Source organism: Cherax quadricarinatus, chromosome 31, assembly GCF_038502225.1.
Source record: "Cherax quadricarinatus isolate ZL_2023a chromosome 31, ASM3850222v1, whole genome shotgun sequence".
Lineage (NCBI taxonomy): Eukaryota > Metazoa > Arthropoda > Malacostraca > Decapoda > Parastacidae > Cherax > Cherax quadricarinatus.
In genome coordinates, this window is record NC_091322.1 from 17,972,420 (window position 1) to 17,997,778 (window position 25,359).

General features: G+C 44.8%; 1 protein-coding gene across 1 annotated transcript; it reads left to right on the top strand.

Annotated features, from left to right (window-relative positions):
* The first annotated feature begins 13,060 nt into the window (after positions 1 to 13,060).
* On the top strand, positions 13,061 to 24,063 carry LOC128699094 (kinase suppressor of Ras 1-like). Its single transcript, XM_070090413.1, has 5 exons — positions 13,061 to 14,304; positions 14,998 to 15,250; positions 16,588 to 16,773; positions 17,897 to 18,109; positions 23,364 to 24,063. Exons 1-5 carry the CDS (start codon positions 13,175 to 13,177, stop codon positions 23,523 to 23,525), a joined length of 1,944 nt encoding a protein of 647 aa, XP_069946514.1. The 5' UTR covers positions 13,061 to 13,174; the 3' UTR covers positions 23,526 to 24,063.
* The last annotated feature ends 1,296 nt before the right edge of the window (positions 24,064 to 25,359 follow it).

The window sequence follows — 25,359 nt, forward strand, 5'->3', positions numbered from 1 at the left end:
TTTAATTGACGTTTGCAGCTGTTGGTTTCCTAACCTGTACTCCGTCTGCGGTCTTCTGTGTTGCCCTTCCCCAATCTTCATGACCCTACACTTACTGGGGTTAAACTCCAGGAGCCATTTGTCGGACCATACTTGTAGTTTGTCCAGATCCCCTTGTACTCTTAACTGATCCTCGCCCACTTGTATTCTCCTCATCAGTTTCACATCATCAGCGAACAGTGACACTTCTGAATCTATTCATTCCACCATGTCATTCACGTATACAAGAAATAGTACCGGGCTTAGGACTGAACCTTGTGGAACCCCACTCGATACATGCGCCCACTCCGACACTTCAGCACGTACCAACACTCGTTGTTTCCTTCCTGTCAGGTATTCCCTGATCCATTGCAGTACTTTCCCCGTTATTCATGCCTGCTCCTCTAATTTTTGCACCAGTCTCTTGTGTGGTACTGTGTCAAAAGCCTTCTTGCAATCTAAAAAGATGCAATCTACCCATCCCTCTCTCTCCTGTCTTACTTCTGTTACTTTATCGTAGAACTCAAGTAGATTTGTGACACAGGATTTCCCATCACTGAAGCCGTGCTGACTGTCATGTATGAGCCCAATCTTTTCAATGTGTTCCACTACTTTTCTCCTGATAATCTTTTCCATGACTTTAAATACTATACAAGTCAGTGACACTGGTCTGTAGTTTAATGCTGCCTGTCTGTCCCCTTTCTTAAAAATTGGAACTACATGTGCTGTCTTCCACTCCTCAGGCAACTGCCCAGTCTCGATAGATTTACTGAAGATTGCTGCTAGCGGCACTGGTTTATCTGCTCCCTCTCTCAGTATCCATGGAGATATGTTATCTGGGCCCACTGCCTTTGAGGTATCGAGTTCCTCTAGCAGTTTCTTCACCTCTACCTTGGTTATGTGTATTGTGTCCAGCGCCTGCTGGTGCACCCTACCTCCACAGTTTGCTGGAAGCATTCCTGACTCTATTGTGAATACTTCTCTAAATCTTTATAATTCATCACATACTTCTTGGTCACTCTTCGTGAGCTTCCCTCCTTCTTTCCTCAGCCTGATTACTTGGTCTTTGACTGTTGTTTTTCTCCTAATGTGACTGTATAACAACTTTGGTTCATATTTGGCTTTTGATGCTATGTCGTTCTCGTATTGCCTCTGGGCCTCCCTCCTTATCCTTGCATATTCGTTTCTTGTTCTTCTGCTCAGCTCCTTGTTTTTCTTGAGTCCTTTGCCTTCTATACCTTTTCCATGCTCTTGCACACTTGGCTTTGGCCTCTTTGCACCTCCAGTTAAACCATGGGCTCACTCTGGTCTTACCATTTTTTCTGTTGCCCTTTGGTATGAACCTTTCTTCTACCTCCCTGCACTTAGTGGTCACTACTTCCATCATTTCATTTACTGTCTTTCCATCTAGTTCTCTTTCCTACTTCACTTCATGCAAGAAACTTCTCATTCCTATGTAGTCCCCTTTTTTGAAGTTTGGTTTCTCTCTTTGTTCTCGTGCTGCTACATTCTCCACTGTTAACTCAACAAGATATTCAAAACTCAGGACATCATGATCACTAGCACCAAGGGGTCTTTCGTGGGTGATATCCCGTATGTCTGAACTATTGAAGGTGAATATGAGATCCAGCCTTGCTGCAACATCCTCTCCTCTCTCTCTGGTTGTATCCCTAACATGTTGGTGCACGAAGTTCTCCAATACAGTCTCCAACATCTTAGCCCTCCATGTTTCTGGTCCCCCATGTGGCTCTAGGTTTTCCCAGTCAATCTCTTTATGATTGAAATCCCCCGTTATAAGCAATTTTGTCCTACCCATATGAGCCCTCCTGGCCACTTCAGCTAGTGTATCCACCATTGCCTGTTGCGCACATCATACTCTTCTCTTGTTCTCCTGCTGTTAAGTGGTGGGTTATACATCACTGCTATCATCACCTTTGGACCTCCAGTCTGAAGTGTTCCTACAATGAAGTCGTCTGTTTCCCTTCTTTCCATTCCTCCCATCTCAAAACTCCACTGGTTTTTTATGAGCAATGATACTCCTCCCACTCCTCTGTTCTCTCTGTCTTTCCTCATAATCTGATATCCAGGTGGAAAAATTGCATCTGTTATCCCTGTAAGTTTTGTCTCTGTTAGTGCTATGATGTCAGGTGATGCATCACTGATGCATTCTTGCCACTCTTCATTCTTATTTGTTATTCCATCTCCATTGGTGTACCATACCTTTAGCTTCCTTTCCATTACTATATTTTGGGAGGTGGAAGAGGAAGGTGTAGGCTGGGAGGGTGGGAGTCAGGGCAGAATATTATGGGAGGCTGCTGTGATTGTGGAATTAGTGCTTAGCGGGGTGGTGGCTATGGAGTGAAGTTCGTTTCTGTTTACTGTGTTTGGTTGATATGTGGTGATGGGTTGAGAGGTTTCTGTAAGCATTTGTGTTTGATGTTCCCCCAAAGGCTAAACTTTCCTATCTGTCGTTGCCTGTCCTGTCTCTCTTTCCTTCCACTGGTTTTGTCTTGCTCTCACTTTCAGTCGTTCCCTTTCCTTTCGTGTTCTCTCTCGATTGAGGAACACTTTTTGATAATCTGGATAGTCCTTTAACAGTGGTTTCTGTTGTAGTATCCTGTTCTGTACTACATCTGTCTTGAATGTCAATTTGATTGGTCGATTTTTTTCCCTCGAATACCCCCCAAAGTCTGTGAAAATTTTCTACCTGGGTCATGTCCCTCTCTCTTGTTAATGCAATGATGTTCTTAATCTCCGTTTTCTCCCAATGCTTTCTTTCATCATAGGTCTGTCCTTCAGCCTCCTGAAGCCCATAAATAATTATTGACCTCTCCCTCTCCTCTTCCAATTTCTTTTCCCTCTGTATCTGATTTAAGCATCTGCATTGCTATTTCGGTAATCATCTCCCAGACACAATGATGACCTGATATAACTGCTGCAAAAGACTGCTTAGCTCCATCCCCTCCTTCAGTCCCCTCGCTGCCTGCTGATGTTCCCATTTCAGCCATCTTGATCCTTTCAGACCTCATCTTTAGATCCTTCTTCAGCATATCCATTTCTTCCTCCAGTCTCTGTATCTTTGCCTCAGCTACTACAGCTCGTGATTCCCACTTCTTGCTCTCTGCAAATATTTGCTCTAACATGTTATTGCAAAGCTCATTTAACCTTTTCTCCCATTGTTGTTCTATTTTATTCCTGAGCCGTTCTACCCATTCGTCCTTTTTAGACCAGCCATCATCGGTTCCCTTGCCTTTACGTCCTCCCTTTTTTAGATCCCATTTTGTTTTTATCGTTGGGATGTTCTAGATGCTTCAGCTTATTATAAAAAAGTGTGTGAGGGGGGATTTATGAGCTAATGAGTTACGTTAGGTTTGTCTATGTGTATACGTGTGTGTGTGTGTGTGTGTGTATGTTTATATATATATATATATATATATATATATATATATATATATATATGTGTGTGTGTGTGTGAGTGTGTGTGTGTGTTTATATATATATGCGTGTATATATATATATGTATATATATATATATATATATATATATGTATATATATGCAAGGAATTCGCAAGAGCAGGCGAAATATATAATATATATATATATATATATATATATATATATATATATATATATATATATATATATATATATATATATATATATATATATATATATATATATATATAGATATATATATATATACACACACACACACACACACACACACACACACACACATATATATATATATATATATATATATATATATATATATATATATATATATATATATATATATATATATATATATATATATATATATATATATATATATATGTGTGTGTGTGTGTGTGTGTGTGTGTGTATCCTTCCACACATGGGAATATTAACCAGTATATATCAACAATATACAAGTACAAGTCATGTTTGGTTTTCAATACCATGTGTTGCCTAATTTATTTATATATAATAAACGACGATTTGTATCAATTATCATGACTTGTGTTTCTTGGTTATGTACACAGGTGGGCCAGGTTATGTACACAGGTGGGCCAGGTTATGTACACAGGTGGGCCAGGTTATGTACACAGGTGGGCCAGGTTATGTACACAGGTGGGCCAGGTTATGTACACAGGTGGGCCAGGTTATGTACACAGGTGGGCCAGGTTATGTACACAGGTGGGCCAGGTTATGTATACAGGTGGGAAGGTTATGTACACAGGTGGGCCAGGTTATGTACACAGGTGGGCCAGGTTATGTATACAGGTGGGCCAGGTTATGTACACAGGTGGGCCAGGTTATGTACACAGGTGGGCCAGGTTATGTACACAGGTGGGCCAGGTTATGTACACAGGTGGGCCAGGTTATGTACATAGGTGGGCCAGGTTATGTACACAGGTGGGCCAGGTTATGTACACAGGTGGGCCAGGTTATGTACACAGGTGGGCCCAGGTTATGTACACAGGTGGGCCAGGTTATGTACACAGGTGGGTCAGGTTATGTACACAGGTGGGCCAGGTTATGTACACAGGTGGGCCAGGTTATGTACACAGGTGGGGCCAGGTTATGTACACAGGTGGGCCAGGTTATGTACACAGGTGGGCCAGGTTATGTACACAGGTGGGCCAGGTTATGTACACAGGTGGGCCAGGTTATGTACACAGGTGGGCCAGGTTATGTACACAGGTGGGCCAGGTTATGTACACAGGTGGGCCAGGTTATGTACACAGGTGGGCCAGGTTATGTACACAGGTGGGCCAGGTTATGTACACAGGTGGGCCAGGTTATGTACACAGGTGGGCCAGGTTATGTACACAGGTGGGCCAGGTTATGTACACAGGTGGGCCAGGTTATGTACACAGGTGGGCCAGGTTATGTACACAGGTGGGCCAGGTTATGTACACAGGTGGGCCAGGTTATGTACACAGGTGGGCCAGGTTATGTACACAGGTGGGCCAGGTTATGTACACAGGTGGGCCAGGTTATGTACACAGGTGGGCCAGGTTATGTACACAGGTGGGCCAGGTTATGTACACAGGTGGGCCAGGTTATGTACACAGGTGGGCCAGGTTATGTACACAGGTGGGCCAGGTTATGTACACAGGTGGGCGAGGTTATGTACAGGTTATGTACACAGGTGGGGCCAGGTTATGTACACAGGTGGGGCCAGGTTATGTACACAGGTGGGCCAGGTTATGTACACAGGTGGGCCAGGTTATGTACACAGGTGGGCCAGGTTATGTACACAGGTGGGCCAGGTTATGTACACAGGTGGGCCAGGTTATGTACAGGGGTGGGGGAGGTTATGTACTACAGGTACACAGGGGCCAGGTTATGTACACAGGTGGGCCAGGTTATGTACACAGGTGGGCCAGGTTATGTACACAGGTGGGCCAGGTTATGTACACAGGTGGGCCAGGTTATGTACACAGGTGGGCCAGGTTATGTACACAGGTGGGCCAGGTTATGTACACAGGTGGGCCAGGTTATGTACACAGGTGGGCCAGGTTATGTACACAGGTGGGCCAGGTTATGTACACAGGTGGGCCAGGTTATGTACACAGGTGGGCCAGGTTATGTACACAGGTGGGCCAGGTTATGTACACAGGTGGGCCAGGTTATGTACACAGGTGGGCCAGGTTATGTACACAGGTGGGCCAGGTTATGTACACAGGTGGGCCAGGTTATGTACACAGGTGGGCCAGGTTATGTACACAGGTGGGCCAGGTTATGTACACAGGTGGGCCAGGTTATGTACACAGGTGGGCCAGGTTATGTACACAGGTGGGCCAGGTTATGTACACAGGTGGGCCAGGTTATGTACACAGGTGGGCCAGGTTATGTACACAGGTGGGCCAGGTTATGTACACAGGTGGGCCAGGTTATGTACACAGGTGGGCCAGGTTATGTACACAGGTGGGCCAGGTTATGTACACAGGTGGGCCAGGTTATGTACACAGGTGGGCCAGGTTATGTACACAGGTGGGCCAGGTTATGTACACAGGTGGGCCAGGTTATGTACACAGGTGGGCCAGGTTATGTACACAGGTGGGCCAGGTTATGTACACAGGTGGGCCACAGGTTATGTACACAGGTGGGCCAGGTTATGTACACAGGTGGGCCAGGTTATGTACACAGGTGGGCCAGGGTACACCAGGGTACACAGGTGGGGTTATGTACACAGGTGGGCCAGGTTATGTACACAGGTGGGCCAGGTTATGTACACAGGTGGGCCAGGTTATGTACACAGGTGGGCCAGGTTATGTACACAGGTGGGCCAGGTTATGTACACAGGTGGGCCAGGTTATGTACACAGGTGGGCCAGGTTATGTACACAGGTGGGCCAGGTTATGTACACAGGTGGGCCAGGTTATGTACACAGGTGGGCCAGGTTATGTACACAGGTGGGCCAGGTTATGTACACAGGTGGGCCAGGTTATGTACACAGGTGGGCCAGGTTATGTACACAGGTGGGCCAGGTTATGTACACAGGTGGGCCAGGTTATGTACACAGGTGGGCCAGGTTATGTACACAGGTGGGCCAGGTTATGTACACAGGTGGGCCAGGTTATGTACACAGGTGGGCCAGGTTATGTACACAGGTGGGCCAGGTTATGTACACAGGTGGGCCAGGTTATGTACACAGGTGGGCCAGGTTATGTACACAGGTGGGCCAGGTTATGTACACAGGTGGGCCAGGTTATGTACACAGGTACACAGGTGGGCCAGGGTACACAGGTGGGGCCAGGTTATGGGTCAGGTTATGTACACAGGTGGGCCAGGTTGTGTACACAGGTGGGCCAGGTTATGTACACAGGTGGGCCAGGTTATGTACACAGGTGGGCCAGGTTATGTACACAGGTGGGCCAGGTTATGTACACAGGTGGGCCAGGTTATGTACACAGGTGGGCCAGGTTATGTACACAGGTGGGCCAGGTTATGTACACAGGTGGGCCAGGTTATATATACATAAATAATAATGAATTGTATCATACAATGACTGTATAATGTATCATACAATGACTGTATAATGTATTGTAAACTCATCTCTCTAATTATTTCTTCACTCACTCTACCTGCCTCTTCTCCGTTTCCTCTCCCTCCTCTTCTCTCTACCTCTCCCTCTGCACCATCTGTGCCCTCTGGCTCCGCAGTTTCATCACAGATTTCTCTCTCTCTCTCTCTCTCTCTCTCTCTCTCTCTCTCTCTCTCTCTCTCTCTCTCTCTCTCTCTCTCTCTCTCTCTCTCTCTCTCTCTCTCTCTCTCTCTCTTCCCCTCACCTGTCAACCCACGCTCTGCTCTCTTGTAAATGTCAGTGAGGGTGACCTCACCCTCACTCTTCGTTACTAGGCAACGATGCTAAGGGGAGGGGAGTACCAGGCGTGGGGAGTACCAGGCGTGGGGAGTACCAGGCGTGGGGGAGTACCAGGCATGGGAAGTACAAGGCGTGGGGAGTACCAGGTGCGGGGAGTACCAGGCATGGGGAGTACCAGGCATGGGGAGTACCAGGTGTGGGGAGTACCAGGCATGGGGGAGTACCAGACGTGGGGAGTACCAGGCATGGGGAAGTACTAGGCGTGGGAAGTACAAGGCCTCTGGAGTACCAGGTGTGGGGAAGTACCAGGCATAGGGAGTACCAGGTGTGGGGAGTACCAGGCGTGGGGGCGTACAAGACGTGGGGATTACCAGGCGTTGGAGAGTACCAGGCATGGGGAGTACCAAGTGTGGGAGTACCAGGCGTGTGGGAGTACTAGGCGTGAGGAATATCAGGCGTGGGAAGTACCAGGCGTGGGGAGTACCAGGCGTTGGGAGTACCAGGCGTGGGAGAGAACCAGGTGTGGGGAGTACCAGGCGTGGGGGAGTACCAGGTGTGGGGAGTACCAGGCGTGGGGAGTACCAGGCGTGGGAGAGAACCAGGTGTGGGGAGTACAAGGCATCGGGAGTACCAGGTGTGAGGAGTACCAGGATTGGGGAGTACCAGGCATCGGGGAGTACCAGGCGTGGGGAGTACCAGGCGTGGGTGAGTACCAGGCGTGGGGAGTACCAGGTATCGGGGAGTACCAGACGTGGGGGAGTGCCAGGTGTGGGTGAGTACCAGGTGCGGGGAAGTACCAGGCGTTGGGGAGTACCAGGCATGGGGAGTACCAAGTGTGGGGAGTACCAGGCGTGTGGGAGTACTAGGCGTGAGGAATATCAGGCGTGGGGAGTTCCATGCGTGGGGGAGTACCAGGCGTGGGGAGTACCAGGCGTGGGGGAGTACTAGGCGTGGGGAGCACAATGCGTGGAAAGTACCAGACGTGGGAAGTACCAGGCTTGGGGAGTATCAGGCGCGGGGGAGTACCAGGCGTGGGGGAGTACCAGGCGTGGGAGAGTACTAGGCGTGGGGAGTACCAGGCGTGGGGAGTACCAGGCGTGAGGAATACCAGGCGTGGGGGAGTACCAGGCTTGGGGAGTACCAAGCATGTGGGAGTACCAGACGTGGGGAGTACCAGGGGTGGGTGAGTACCAGGCGTGGGGAGTGCCAGGTGTGGGAGAGTACCAGGCCTGAGGAGTACCAGGCGTGGGGAAGTACCAGGCGTTGGAATTACAAGGCGTAGGGAGTACCAGGTGTGAGGAAGTACCAGACGTGGGAAGTACAATGCGTAGGGAGTACCAGGCTTGGGGAAGTACCAGACGTGGGGAGTACCAGGCGTGGGGGGAGAATCACGTGTGGGGAAGTACCAAACGTGGGTGAGTACCAGGCGTGGGGAGTACCAGGCGTGGGTGAGTACCAGGCGTTGGGAATACCAGGCGTGGGGAATACCATTCGTGGGGGAGTACTAGGCGTGGGGAAGTACCAGGCGTGGGGGAGTACCAGACGTGGGGAAGTTCCAGACGTGGGGGAGTACCAGAAGTGGGGGAGTACCAGGCGTGGGGAAGTACCAGACGTGGGGTAGTACCAGGTGTGGGGAAGTACCAGACGTGGGTGAGTACCATGTGTGGGGGAGTACCAGGCGTGAGGGAGTATCAGACGTGGGGAGTACCAGGCGTGGGGGAGTACCAGGCTTGGGGAAGTACCAGGCGTGGGGAAGTACCAGACGTGGGGAGTACCAGGCGTGGGGTAGTGCCAGATGTGGGGAAGTACCAGACGTGGGTGAGTACCAGGCTTGGGGAAGTACCAGGCGTGGGGGAGTAGCAGACGTGGGGAATACCAGGCGCGGGGTAGTACTAGGTGTGGGGAAGTACCAGACGTGGGGAGTACCAGGCGTGGGGGAGTACCAGGCGTGGGGAGTACCAGACGTGGGGAATACCAGGCGTGGGGTAGTACCAGGTGTGGGGAAGTACAAGGCATGGGGGAGTACCAGGCGTGGGGGAGTACCATATATGAGTGATGGGGCGTACCATATGTGAGTGATGGGGCGCACCGTATGTGAGTGATGGGGCGTACCATGTCGAGAGAGAGAGAGAGAGAGAGAGAGAGAGAGAGAGAGAGAGAGAGAGAGAGAGAGAGAGAGACATTAGACTCCCAGCATCTCAGAAAGTTCATTAATTTCCACTGTTGTGTCTCTGATCATATACTCTCTCACGTTTCTACCCTCTGAGTAGACCTAATAGGCTGACTTACGACCCCCGCCTCGCCTCAGCTATGTAAAGCCTACGGAACCCAACACCAGCTTTCATGTGTTCTAGGTTCCAACAGTTCAAGAGGACGATTTGCATAATATATATGTAAATTCCACCTCAGGGCTATTGGAGATCGAATCCCGGCCTTTCAGAAGACAAGGCAGGTGCAGCAATATCGATCTCAAGGGCCACACGATGATCACTGGTGTTGTGGCGCGGGTGTTTCTGTCTATCACTTCCTCTCTTACAAAATCGTAAATAACACGCGACTGCAAACCAACCACGTAACGGGCGTGGATCGAGTCCATGGCCTGGAGTTTTCGGAAGCAATTGTCGTGGGTTGAATCCCCGCCCTTTCCGTGGTCTGTCTCATGGAGAAAGTTCTGGTCAGGTGATGATCTGTATACTGCTTCCTGAGTTTTGTTTTTTTTGGTCAACACTTCAGTTTACAGGGTAAGGGTTCCTACTCTCTACTCGTATCCAATCTAAGCGCTGTTATCTTACCCTCAACTCATGTTAAAGTTAAGTTCTGTGTATGGTGTACTGTTAGTTTTGTGTATGGTATAGTGTTAGTTCTGTGTATGGTATACTGCCAGTTCTGTGTATGATATACTGCCAGTTCTGTGTATGGTATACTGTCAGCTCTGTGTATGGTATACTGTCAGCTCTGTGTATGGTATACTGTCAGCTCTGTGTATGGTATACTGTCAGCTCTGTGTATGGTATACTGTCAGCTCTGTGTATGGTATACTGTCAGCTCTGTGTATGGTATACTGTCAGCTCTGTGTATGGTATACTGTCAGCTCTGTGTATGGTATACTGTCAGCTCTGTGTATGGTATACTGTCAGTTCTGTGTATGGTATACTGCCAGTTCTGTGTATGGTATACTGTCAGCTCTGTGTATGGTATACTGTCAGCTCTGTGTATGGTATACTGTCAGCTCTGTGTATGGTATACTGTCAGCTCTGTGTAAGGTATACTGCTAGTTCTGTGTATAATAAGCTGCCAGTACTGTGTGAGGTATATTGGCAGTACTGTGTAAGGTACATTGCCAGTACTGTATCAGGTATACTGACAGTACTGTGTAAGGTATACTGGCAGTACTGTGTAAGGTATACTGGCAGTACTGTGTCAGATATATTGGCACTACTGTGTAAGGTATACTGGCAGTATGTGTAAGGTATACTGCCAGTACCGTATAAGATATACTGGCAGTACTGTGTAAGACATACTGGCAGTGCTGTGAAAGGTATACTGGCAGTACTGTGTAAGGCATACTGGCAGTAGTGTGTAAGATATACTGGCAGTACTGTGTAAGGTATACTGGCAGTACTGTTTAAGGTATATTGCCAGTACTGTATCAGGTATACTGACTATACTGTGTAAGGTATACTGGCAGTACTGTGTAAGGTATACTGGCAGTACTGTGTAAGGTATATTGCCAGTGCTGTATCAGGTATACTGACAGTACTGTGTAAGGTATAGTGGCAGTACTGTGTAAGGTATACTGGCAGTACTGTGTAAGGTATACTGGCAGTACTGTGTAAGGTATACTGGCAGTACTGTGAGGGTATACTGGCAGTACTGTATAAGGTATACTGGCAGTACTGTGTAAGGTATACTGGCAGTACTGTGTAAGGTATACTGACAGTACTGTGTAAGGTATACTGACAGTACTGTGTAAGGTATACTGACAGTACTGTGTAAGGTATACTGATAGCACTGTGTAAGTTATACTGACAGTATTGTGTAAGGTATACTGACAGTACTGTGTAAGGTATACTGACAGCACTGTGTAAGTTATACTGACAGTACTGTGTAAGGTATACTGACAGCACTGTGTAAGTTATACTGACAGCACTATGTAAGTTATACTGACAGTACTGTGTAAGTTATACTGACAGTACTGTGTAAGGTATACTGACAGTACTGTGTAAGTTATACTGACAGTACTGTGTAAGGTATACTGACAGCACTGTGTAAGTTATACTGACAGCACTATGTAAGTTATACTGACAGTACTATGTAAGGTATACTGACAGCACTGTGTAAGTTATACTGACAGTACTGTGTAAGGTATACTGACAGTACTGTGTAAGGTATACTGACAGCACTGTGTAAGTTATACTGACAGTACTGTGTAAGTTATACTGACAGTACTGTGTAAATTATACTGACAGCACTGTGTAAGTTATACTGACAGTACTGTGTAAGGTATACTGACAGTACTGTATAAGTTATACTGGCAGTACTGTGTAAGGTATACTGACAGTACTGTGTAAGTTATACTGACAGTACTGTGTAAGGTATACTGACAGTACTGTGTAAGTTATACTGACAGTACTGTGTAAGGTATACTGACAGTACTGTGTAAGGTATACTGACAGTACTGTGTAAGGTATACTGACAGTACTGTGTAAGGTATACTGACAGTACTGTGTAAGGTATACTGACAGTACTGTGTAAGGTATACTGACAGTACTGTGTAAGTTATACTGACAGTACTGTGTAAGGTATACTGACAGTACTGTGTAAGGTATACTGACAGTACTGTGTAAGGTATACTGACAGTACTGTGTAAGGTATACTCACAGTACTGTGTAAGGTATACTGACAGTACTGTGTAAGGTATACTGACAGTACTATGTAAGGTATACTGACAGTACTGTGTAAGGTATACTGACAGTACTGTGTAAGGTATACTCACAGTACTGTGTAAGGTATACTGACAGTACTGTGTAAGGTATACTGACAGTACTGTGTAAGGTATACTGACAGTACTGTGTAAGGTATACTGACAGTAGGTGACAAAAACATTAAGTTTAAACATATGCAATATAATGCGATCCTAAACTGATATGAGGCCAACTGTCTCATATCAATTCAGACAGATGTGTTGGAGACTCGATAAAGGCCCAGAGTCTGGGGCGATACGTTGTCAATAAAGGATCGCACCAGCATCACAAACACGAGCAATCGAACTCTGTCTCCTTACACTCAGGAAGGATTCAGACTCCCATCCCCGTGTTGGTGATACAAAAGGGAAAAGAATCGACACCGGGAAACTGAGAATGACTGTTTTTTTTTCCTTTTAGTTTAACTGATCACTCTGTTGGGGTCCTTTTCAGCAGATGAGATATCAGTAAGGTTTTGAGGCTATCCCTTCAAGTCATTGTTTTTTTTCTTAGTCCTAAGTTTCCTGGGGGTTGTGTTTCAGGTCAGGTAGATATAGTAATTTACCTTGGGGTTGTATTTCAGGTCAGGTAGACATAGTAAGTTACCTGGGGTTGTGTTTCAGGTCAGGTAGACATAGTAAGTTACCTGGGGGTTGTGTTTCAGGTCAGGTAGACATTGTAAATTACATGGGGGTTGTGTTTTAAGTCAGGTAGACGTAGTGAGTTACCTGGGAGTTGTGTTTCAGGTCAGGTAGACATAGTAAGTTACCTGGTTGTTGTGTTCCAGGTCAGGTAGACGTATTGAGTTACCTGGAGGTTGTGTTTCTGGTGATAAGTTTAGCGTGAGTGTGTTGATTCAGGTGTTAATTAATTCTGATGTTGCACAGGTGTCCACGAGACCAGGACAACGGCAGCGTGGGGTCATGCAGCCCCCCTCCCTCCCCCCTCACAACAGCGCCCACCCCCGCCCACCCCGTGGCCTCAGCTGACAGCGAGGCCCCGGCCCACCTCTCCTCGCCACCCACCACTCTCCAGGTGCCGCCTACCCACCCAGGACTCACCCTCTCAGGTCTCATGGGACTGCCGCTCAAACCCCTTGGCGCCACGGAGATCAGGGAGGTGGGTGGACTTGACGAAGAGCTGGATCCTAGCGTGGCCGAACTGCTGGGCTCAGGAGATGAGCGCACTGCGGCCCTCAGGACCTACCAGCGCTTCTACCTGCGTCTGGTGCAGTGGCTGGGTCGCAAGCGGCGGCCAGGCCGCACCCCTAGGTCTGCTGAGCACCATGCCAAGGTGCACTATGGCCTGCGGCCGGAAGCGCCTCCCCACGACACCAAAACGGCCCGGAAAAGATTCGCCGACATGTTGCGTCGCGCTGCACGAGGCGGGTCCTGGGAGGAGGGCAGGACGTTGTTGGCGCAGCAGGAGAGCGGGTATTCCTCTCCTAATATATCCGCACAGCACACCCCTACTGCTCACCACCGCCTCGTCAACCCACCCGGGTTTATGCGGCGCTCTCTAGAACTCTCTCCCCAGCGTGCGCCCTCTACCAGACCTCGCATGTCGCTCCCAGCAGACCATCTTAGACGTACCCTCGATGGCCGGTTCTCGGTTCAAGCCGCGGAGCGACGAAGACGACTGTCAAGAGGGAAAACCATCAGTCAGGATGAAGGATTCCCTCCAGCGCCGCCACAGACACTAACCACGCCTCAAGAACCGAACTGCAGCGGTCGGCCGAACACTCCGCTGGTGACGAGCGCCCGAAGAATGTCCCGACCGGGATCTTCGAGCCGAGAAGAGAGCACGGGGGAGGAGAGTGGATTCGAGGAGGAGGAGCCTGTGGAAGTTCGAGTCCCACCTCTAGTGCCTGAAGAGAGACGTGACTCCGGTGGGTCCACGACTCAGACAGCCACCACACACGACCCTCTTGCTGAGTGGGCCATCTCTTGGGACCAACTGAGGTTCGGCCATGTTCTTCGGCGCGGCTCCACCACCAACATATACAGGTATGTTTAGTACAATCGCAGAGAGGTGATCATAACAATGCAAGACAAGCCACACGGGAGGATGGAAATCTTAAGTTCAAGATCTTTCACACGTCTCCGTGTTTCATCAGGAGCTATGCAATGTTGTAAGACCAACAACAGGTAGACTGAGGGGAAGTTTTCTCAGAGGAAATGTAGAGTGTTGACTCTGGCCAGTATCAACACTCTACTTTTCCTATGAGAAAACTTTCCATAAATTTACCTGTTGCTGCTCTTGCAACATTGCATAGCTCCTGATGACGCTCAGAACAGTATAAAAAATCTTGAACTGAGGATTTTCATGCCCCGTGTGGCTTGTCTTGCATACAGGTATGCATTATGACACTCTCCTAGGACTGTACACCTACGTTTATTTACTCACCTCAGAGTCAAACAGATATGTCCTGAACAATAAGTGTCACAATACCATAGCTGGAACACTTCACAACTAATCCACAAATCTGAAATAAAGAAAACTGGAGGACATTTCAGTCATCTTTGCCCATTGCCAAGTTCTGAGTGATTCAAAACTATTTCTGGGTCTAACGAAACGTACAGTTTCCCCATTTCCAATTTATGGGTTGGTTACGAGTACACGCTTGTATATTACAACACTGGCTAATTTGCCGATGTCATACCCATGACTAACTCATGACTTACCCATATTTCGCACAGGGGTCGTTGGCACGGAGACGTCATGATACATACGTTTGATGGCTCCGACGCCACCACGGAGCGCCGGTTCTGGGAGCTGGTGTCCAGTCTGTCGATGATCCGTCACGAGAACATTGTCTTGTTCATGGGCGCGTGCATGTTGCCGCCCAACCTGGCCATCGTGACGGGCGTGCGGCGAGGCATGTCCCTGCACCAACACACCACCTCCAGGGGATCCATACCATACCCATCCCGGGTCAACATTGCTCGCCAGGTGAGATTTACCCAAACTTATGTGACTAAGTTGTACGACCTGGGTACCCTAATCTGCCGGATTTCTTAAAACGGGAGGACCCAGCCTCCAAGCCTCCATTATTCCTTGCACTGAATAACGCAACTAGGTTTACTGCTTCATATATATCTAATCTTTCCACAAGAACCGTCATTGAGAGGATTCTCTGTAGGTTGATAACTGGACCCATCCGCCTTACTCACGGCCACCAGCATGTGAGGACGTTCTGTTGAGACGTTGTCTTCCATCTGCAGGGTCGTAGGGGAATTTTATTTATGTAATTCAATATTAAGCACTATTTAACAGACGTGGAGTGTACTTAAAAGCCTATTTAAATATATTTGTGTTACTGAAGGCTTGTGTGGAAGATTTTTACTTTGGGGAGGAAAACATTTTTAGCAACGCTTTAGGTTCAAACCTGTGAGCTCCGAGAAGGGAGATGTGAGTGTATGGAGCCGGCTGTGGTGTTGGGGTCTTATGGTATGAACATAGTACGGTACGAACATAGTATGGTATGAACATAATGCAGTATGAGGAGTGATACTCACATCCTGAGTAGCTATAATTAATGACCAGAGGACCGAGTCTCCACTACTCCCATTGCTTCACAAAATACCGAGTAAGAGAGCACGGCAGGAGTGCACGGGAGTCAATTGAACTCTTTATTACCTACATCACTGAATGAACTAATGACCCCTAGTTCCCTATCCATTTTAAAACTTTTCCCAAAGCCTTTCCTTTCAGGTTGAGAGTAATAATAACCTTTGCAAAGCCCTGAAGTAATGCTTATAAAGCATTACTTCAAATGCTTTATAAATTTTCTTTTTTCTTTTTGGGCAGCCCTGCTTAGGTGGGATGCGGCTGCTGCGTTAAAATATATATGCACTGATATTTTAGACCACCGACATTTAATAGAGAGATAAAATAAGAGAAGGAATTTGGTATTGACAGTAAGTTTGTTTAGGCACAGGTACACATAGGTACAATTATCATACATAGTGACATGTGTAAAATACTTAAGATAACCCAAAAAAGTCCTTTTTTTTCGAGCGAGTGGATTCTGTATACTATTAGATTTAAACTTACACTTTATTGCCGAAGTGGATAGGTTATTGTGCACCCTTTATCTATCCTATGGATGCAAGTAGCTAGTTTACTGTGTACCCATAGACAGGCTATGGACGGTGGTGTCTAGTTTATTGTGCGTTCCGTATCCATCCTGCGGACAGTAACATGCGAGCGCAGTGATACATTAAAAAAAATCTAGGACACTAGGCCCCTAGGCGCTAATTCTGCCTTCATTATATTTTAACCAACAGGTGGCGCAAGCGATGTCGTACCTGCACTCTCGGGGGATCATCCACGGCCGCCTCAACTCCCGCAACGTGTTCCTGGAGGCTAAGATCAAGCTAAGTCTCTTGGACCACAGCATGGCAGAGTCTGGACCTGCAGGAGAGCACACAGGCTGTCTAGCTCAGGGTCTACTGAGCTATCTTCCTCCGGAGGTTAGAACCCAATGTCTCCTGTGAAGTTTCTGCTTGGCTTTCCCCTCCCCTCCCTCTCTCTCTCTCTCTCTCTCTTTCAAGGGCAGTTTTCGAAACAGGTATGATGGCTTGTCTACACTGCCTGTCTGACTGAAGTTGTCACTTCTATCCCGCACCAGTTATGCATTTGTTTGATGGATGTCAGTGAAGGCATTTCAGTGGGAGGTAGCTTAACATGGCAGTACGTACCTCAGTGGTGGGTAGCTTAACATGACAGTAGGTACCTCAGTGGTGAGTAGCTAATCATGGCAGTAGGTACCTCAGTGGTAGGTAGCTTAACATGGCAGTAGGTACTTCAGTCGTAGATATTTCAGTGATGAGTACTTCAGTGGTAGCTGCTTCTGTGATGGATACTGCCACTAGAATGGTAGTTAAACCACAGTGGAAGATACCTGAATTCCCTAACACTTCAGTAACAAATAATACTGCGCTGACATCTTGCACGAGCCAGTAACATCCTGGAGCCCGTGCCACGACGTCTAACAATGAACTTACTGATCGAGCTCTAGAAAATGCTGTGGAACCTTGTTGAAAATCATTCCTCACGCTCGCCTGAACTGGTCAGAGACCGGAGAGGCGACTAACGAGCGGGGGACCGAGCCTCCAGCACTCCTTGTAGTGAACGGCCTGCGCGGTCTGACTTTCCACGAGTGTGTCTGCTTTGGCTCTTTTCTGGTTTGCTGTTAATTACCGAGAGAGTCAACGAGTATTTACAGCCTCGTGAAAGGTGTTACATCAAGATAAAGATTCAGAGCGAGGAAAAACATTAGCCAATATCCGTTTCTAATTGATGGGTTTGTTATGAATTGTTCTAGATACGGTATTGGTGAATGCTATGAATTGTTGCAGATAGGATATTGGTGGATTTGGTGTGAACTGTTCCAGACACGGTGTTTGTGGGTTGTTGTGAATTGTTGCAGACACGGTATTGGTTTGTTTGTCATGAAAATTGTTCCAGCCACGGTTTTTATGAGTTTGTTGTACTTTGTTCCAGACACGGTACTGGTAGACTTTTTTTATAATTGTTCTACCCACGGTATAGCAACCCAACCCAAACGATCACTGAGATAGTTTGTGTTTGCAGATGATGCGGACCCTTGAGGTGGTACCTCCACACGTGACGGTCAAGGCATCGCCCACCCAGCAGTCAGACGTGTACATGTACGGCACTCTCCTTTATGAGCTGTTCGCCGAGGCCCCCCCCTTCACCATGCAGCACCCACACGCTGTCATCCTGCAGGTGGGCAGACGAAGACAGCCACCCACGGGAGACCTCCAGTGTACACAGAATCTGAAGGCAAGTCTTGAATGTATCTCGCTAGAGAGTTCCCAAGCGTTTTAATGTGCCGATTTAATATTATATAAATACTACTGTACACAGATACAATATATATATATATCTATATATATATATATATATATATATATATATATATACATATATATATATATATATATATATATATATATATATATATATATATATATATATATATATATATATATATATATATATATATATATGTATATATATATATATATATATATGTATGTATATATATATATGTATATATATGTATGTATATATATATATATATATATATATATATATATATATATATATATATATGTATATATATGTATGTATATATATATATATGTATATATATGTATGTATATATATATATATATATATATATATATATATATATATATATATATATATATATATATATATATGTATATATATATATATATATATATATATATATATATATATATATATATATGTATATATATATATATATATATATATATATACATACATCTAGGTTTTTCTCCTTTTTCTAAATAGCTCTTGTTCTTCTTTATTTCTTCTATTGTCCATGGGGAAGTGGAAAAGAATCTTTCCTCCGTAAGCCATGCGTGTCGTATGAGGCGACTAAAATGCCGGGAGCAATGGGCTAGTAACCCCTTCTCCTGTAGACATTTACTAAAAAAGAGAAAAAGAAAAACTTAATAAAACTGGGATGCTTGAATGTGCGTGGATGTAGTGCGGATGACAAGAAACAGATGATTGCTGATGTTATGAATGAAAAGAAGTTGGATGTCCTGGCCCTAAGCGAAACAAAGCTGAAGGAGGTAGGGAAGTTTCGGTGGGGGGAAATAAATGGGATTAAATCTAGAGTATCTGAGAGAGTTAGAGCTAAGGAAGGGGTAGCAATAATGTTGAAGGGTCAGTTATGGAAGGAGAAAAGAGAATATGAATGTGTAAATTCAAGGATTATATGGATTAAAGTAAAGGTTGGATGCGAAAAGTGGGTCATAATAAGCATGTATACACCTGGAGAAGAGAGGAATGTAGAGGAGAGAGAGAGATTTTGGGAGATGTTAAGTGAATGTATAGGAACCTTTGAACCAAGTGAGAGAGTAATTGTGGTAGGGAACCTGAATGCTAAAGTAGGAGAAACTTTTAGAGAGGGTGTGGTAGGTAAGTTTGTGGTGCCAGGTGTAAATGATAATGGGAGCCCTTTGAATGAACTTCGTATAGAAAGGGGTTTAGTTATAGGTAATACATATTTTAAGAAAAAGAAGATAAATAAGTATACAAGATATGATGTAGGGCGAAATGACAGTAGTTTGTTGGATTATGTATTGGTAGATAAAAGACTGTTGAGTAGACTTCAGGATGTACATGTTTATAGAGAGGCCACAGATGTATCAGATCACTTTTTAGTTGTAGCTACAGTGAGAGTAAAAGGTAGATGGGATACAAGGTGAATAGAAACATCAGAGAAGAGAGAGGTGAAGGTTTATAAACTAAAAGAGGAGGCAGTTAGGGTAAGATATAAACAGCTATTGGAGGATAGATGGGAAATGAGAGCATAGGCAATGGGGTCGAAGAGGTATGGGGTAGGTTTAAAAATGTAGTGTTAGAGTGTTCAGCAGAAGTTTGTGGTTACAGGAAAGTGGGTGCGGGAGGGAAGAGGAGCAATTTGTGGAAAGATGATGTAAAGAGAGTAGTAAGGGAGAAAAGGTTAGCATATGAGAAGATTTTACAAAGTAGAAGTGATGCAAGGAGGGAAGAGTATTTGGAGATAAAGAGAGGTTAAGAGAGTAGTGAAGCAATGTAAAAAGAGAGCAAATGAGAGAGTGGGTGAGATGTTATCAACAAGTTTTGTTGAAAATAAGAAAAAGTTTTGGAGTGAGATTAACAAGTTAAGGAAGCCTAGAGAACAAATGGATTTGTCAGTTAAAAATTGGAGGGGAGGGTTATTAAATGGAGAGTTAGAGGTATTGGGAAGATGGAGGGAATATTTTGAGGAATTGTTAAATGTTGATGAAGATAGGGAAGCTGTGATTTCATGTATGGGGCAAGGAGGAATAACATCTTGTAGGAGTGAGGAAGAGCCAGTTGTGAGTGTGAGGGAAGTTCGTGAGGCAGTAGGTAAAATGAAAGGGGGTAAGGCAGCTGGGATTGATGGGATAAAGATAGAAATGTTAAAAGCAGGTGGGGATATAGTTTTGGAGTGGTTGGTGCTATTATTTAATAAATGTATGGAAGAGGGTAAGGTACCCAGGGATTGGCAGAGAGCATGCATAGTACCTTTATATAAAAGCAAAGGGGACAAAAGAGAGTGCAAAAATTATAGGGGGATAAGTCTGTTGAGTATACCTGGTAAAGTGTATGGTAGAGTTATTATTGAAAGAATTAAAAGTAAGACTGAGAATAGGATAGCAGATGAACAAGGAGGCTTTAGGAAAGGTAGGGGGTGTGTGGACCAGGTGTTTACAGTGAAACATATAAGTTAACAGTATTTAGATAAGGCTAAAGAGGTTTTTGTGGCATTTATGGATTTGGAAAAGGCGTATGACAGGGTGGATAGGGGGGCAATGTGGCAGATGTTGCAGGGGTATGGTATAGGAGGTAGGTTACTGAAAGCAGTGAAGAGTTTTTACGAGGATAGTGAGGCTCAAGTTAGAGTATGTAGGAAAGAGGGAGATTATTTCCCAGTAAGAGTAGGCCTTAGACAAGAATGCGTGATGTCACCGTGGTTGTTTAATATATTTATAGATGGGGTTGTAAGAAAAGTAAATGCGAGGGTCTTGGCAAGAGGCGTGGAGTTAAAAGATAAAGAATCACACATAAAGTGGGAGTTGTCACAGTTGCTCTTTGCTGATGACACTGTGCTCTTGGGAGATTCTGAAGAGAAGTTGCAGAGGTTGGTGGATGAATTTGGTAGGGTATGTAAAAGAAGAAAATTAAAAGTGAATACAGGAAAGAGTAAGGTTATGAGGATAACAAAAAGATTAGGTGATGAAAGATTGGATATCAGATTGGAGGGAGAGAGTATGGAGGAGGTGAATGTATTCAGATATTTGGGAGTGGACGTGTCAGCGGATGGGTCTATGAAAGATGAGGTGAATCATATAATTGATGAGGGGAAAAGGGTGAGCGGTGCACTTAGGAGTCTGTGGAGACAAAGAACTGTCCTTGGAGGCAAACAGGGGAATGTATGAGAGTATAGTTTTACCAACGATCTTATATGGGTGTGAAGCATGGGTGATGAATGTTGCAGCGAGGAGAAGGCTGGAGGCAGTGGAGATATCATGTCTGAGGGCAATTTGTGGTGTGAATATAATGCAGAGAATTCGTAGTTTGGAAGTTAGGAGGAGGTTCGGGATTGCCAAAACTGTTGTCCAGAGGGCTGAGGAAGGGTTGTTGAGGTGGTTCGGACATGTAGAGAGAATGGAGCGAAACAGAATGACTTCAAGAGTGTATCAGTCTGTAGTGGAAGGAAGAGGGGGTAGGAGTCAACCTAGGAAAGGTTGGAGGGAGGGGTAAAGGAGGTTTTGTGTGCGAGGAGCTTGGACTTCCAGCGGCATGCGTGAGCGTGTTTGATACGAGTGAATGGAGACAAATAATTTTTAATACTTGACGTGCTGTTGGAGTGTGAGCAAAGTAACATTTATGAAGGGGTTCAGGGAAACCGGCAGGCCGGACTTGAGTCCTGGAGATGGGAAGTACAGTGCCTGCACTCTGAAGGAGGGGTGTTAATGTTGCAGTTTAAAAACTGTAGTGTAAAGCACCCTTCTGGCAAGACAGTGATGGAGTTATTGATGGTGAAAGTTTTTCTTTTTCGGGCCACCCTGCCTTGGTGGGAATCGGCCAGTGTGATATATATATATATATATATATATATATATATATATATATATATATATATATATATATAGATATATATATATATATATATATACATATATATACGTACATATATGTATATATACATATATATACATATATTTCCCCTGCTCTCGCGAATTCCTTGCATTGTTCAAATCTCTAGTAAGGCTGATGCATGCAGGGGATGAGATGAAAAGCTGTAAGCCTTCTCCCCGAAAGCTGGCTGCCTTGGATCAAACGTGTAGCGCATGCTACACGCCAAGGTATTGGTCCAGTGTGGGTAGATTGGTAAAGCACTGCGTACCTTGTCCTAAGGTTAGTAGGTTCGAGTCTCCTTCAGCCAGAGATCAGTGTTTATACATATATATATATATATATATATATATATATATATATATATATATATATATATATATATATATATATATATATATATTATTTTATTATCACACTGGCCGATTCCCACCAAGGCAGGGTGGCCCGAAAAAGAAAAACTTTCACCATCATAAAGTTTTTCTTCTTCTCTTTTTTAGTAAATGTCTACAGGAGAAGGGGTTACTAGCCCATTGCTCCCGGCATTTTAGTCGCCTCATACTACACGCATGGCTTACGGAGGAAAGATTCTTTTCCACTTCCCCATGGACAATAGAAGAAATAAAGAAGAACAAGAGCTATTTAGAAAAAGGAGAAAAACCTAGAAGTATGTATATATATATGCATGTGCGTGTCTGTGAAGTGTGACCAAAGTGTAAGTAGGAGTAGCAAGATATCCCTGTTATCTAGCGTGTTTATGAGACAGAAAAAGAAACCAGCAATCCTACCATCATGCAAAACAGTTACAGGTTTCTGTTTCACAGTCATCTGGCAGGACGGTAGTACTTCCCTGGGTGGTTGCTGTCTACCAACCTACTACCTTAATATATATATATATATATATATATATATATATATATATATATATATATATATATATATATATATATATATATATATATATATATATATATACACACAAACATTATCTCTTGAAGGAAGTTACTGAAAAAACTTATATAGCGTAGCTTTAAAAAAATTACGAGGTACAATACAATGACTGGAATGTAGAAGAGTCGAGAACTATGTTCCTGGGTAAGTGAATTTATTTGAGAGATTTAAGTATCTGTACCATAATATCTAATAATTTGTACATGCCAAGTTTGACTAGGCATCAAGTTTGACTAGTTGTCAACTTTCACTAGGGCTCAAGTTTTACTAGGTGCCAACTTTCACTAGGAATCAAGTCTGACTAGGTCTCAAGTTTGACTAGATATTGTTTTGACTAGGCATCACGTCTTAAGAATGTCTTTGTTTCTCAAATACACAGACGCTGATCGGTGAGTGCTGGGACTCGGAGGCGGCCCAGCGACCAGTCTTCCCTGACATACTCAAGGGCTTGCAGCAAACACTCTCCCTCCACCGCACTCACTCCACCTCGGAACCCGAAAGACTTAATCGAATGGGTATATCAGGGAGAATATCCTGCTGACAGGACCTAGGGCGGTCATCCTTACCTGGCCGCTCACTTACTGTAGAACCCATTAAGAATAACCTTAAAAGAGAACCTTTTATTAAGCTTCATTAGTGGTCTCAAGACTATGTCCACTGGTGGTAACCTCAGTGGTTCTAGTGATCAAGATTGTGTGTCCACTGGTGGTAGTTTCAGTGGTTCTAGTGGTCAAGATTGTGTGTCCACTGGTGGTAGTTTCAGTGGTTCTAGTGGTCAAGATTGTGTGTCCACTGGTGGTAGTTTCAGTGGCTCTAGTGGTCAAGACAGTGTCCACTGTGTCAACACATATCACTGGTGGTACTCTCAGTTGCTCTAGTGGTCAACACTTATCACTGGTGGTACTCTCAGTGATTCTAGTGGGCAAGAATGTGTCACTTGTATTATTCTCAGTGGTTCTAATATTATGCCAAAGAACACTTCAGTATCATGGTACATATAGAAAGAAAAAGGACAAATGAAGTGTGTGAAGCACGTAGTGTCAGGCTGTGTTTGTGAAGCGTCAGACTGTTTACATTAAGAACCTGTGTGTGTGTCAGCTGTCATTACTGAAGTTCTTGTGTTGACACTATTAACCTGACATACTCCAAGCTCACCAGAACTTTTATATACAATGTTTTTCAAAGTTTTTTTTTTTTTTTTGCAATGTTTGCCAAACTTCTTAAAACCAAAGATGCTATCTTAATATATATATTTTCTAAACGATACTCCAGTGGTTTGTAGACTGGTGAACTAGTCCGTCGCCAGGGCGACATCTGGCGAGGCAATGGAATGGAACATCCTCGCGTGAGCCGCAAATTGACTGTTTCTACTGCCCTAGTTAGTGATCGCCACACGTAGGAACATTGTGGCAGCCCTGCGGGTTTAATATCTGTAAATCTCTCTTCCTATCTCTCTTTCTCCAGGCTAAATGCCTGTGCATACCTCACTCTCCACGTCCCTCTGAAGGCCAGCTAGTCTTCATCAAGGTTTTTAAACACTTACCAAAGTATACATACAGGTATCATGTTTCTTCTCTGTATCTTGTCGTTGGGGACGCCAAGCGTGTCACCTCTCACTCCGTCTTCCACCAACTCAAGGGTAATATGAAGGCTTGTGTTTACTGCCTCTTCATCTAGTCATGAACTTACAGACAGTGTGAGTACGTGATGTCCTGCCTCTGCCCTGCCTCCATGCTTGCATCAGTAGTTAATTTTGGCTGTTAGACACCTTAAGAGTAGGATATAACTGGACGTCACTCTCTTACTATTCCTTGATGATCCCTATATTTTATTAAAGACATATATATATATATATATATATATATATATATATATATATATATATATATATATATATATATATATATATATATATATATATATATATATACATACATATAATAATTCTTGGATAGAGATGGAGTACTGGCGTCTTAAACACAAGTTCCATGACAAAAGCTTTTATGAGAACAACGTTTCTCTACGTTGAGTGAAACGTTGTAGTAAGAGCTGTTTTGCAACATGTGTCTTTTCTTCATATGAATAATTTTGATATGGATGATGGCGTTATAAAGCAGTTTATAACAGTTTATAACAGTTTATAAGAGTTTATAACAGCTGTTGATCTCAGACAACAGTTTGTTGTCTGACGCAGAGTTAATCTCTTGTTGACTCGCGTCTAGGTTACCTGTCTAGGTTACCTGTCTAGGTTACCTGTCTAGGTTACCTGTCTAGGTTACTTGTCTAGGTTACCTGCCTAGGTTACCTGTCTAGGTTATCTGTCTAGGTTACCTGTCTAGGTTACCTGTCTAGGTTACCTGTCTAGGTTACCTGCC

Bases quoted from the DNA above. Each gene is read 5' to 3' on its own strand.
- LOC128699094 (XM_070090413.1), top strand. From the start codon at position 13,175: ATGTTGCACAGGTGTCCACGAGACCAGGACAACGGCAGCGTGGGGTCA. The intron at 16,774-17,896 runs GTTAGAACCCAA...TTGTGTTTGCAG, and splicing joins TGAGCTATCTTCCTCCGGAG to ATGATGCGGACCCTTGAGGT. The intron at 18,110-23,363 runs GCAAGTCTTGAA...TCAAATACACAG, and splicing joins AGTGTACACAGAATCTGAAG to ACGCTGATCGGTGAGTGCTG.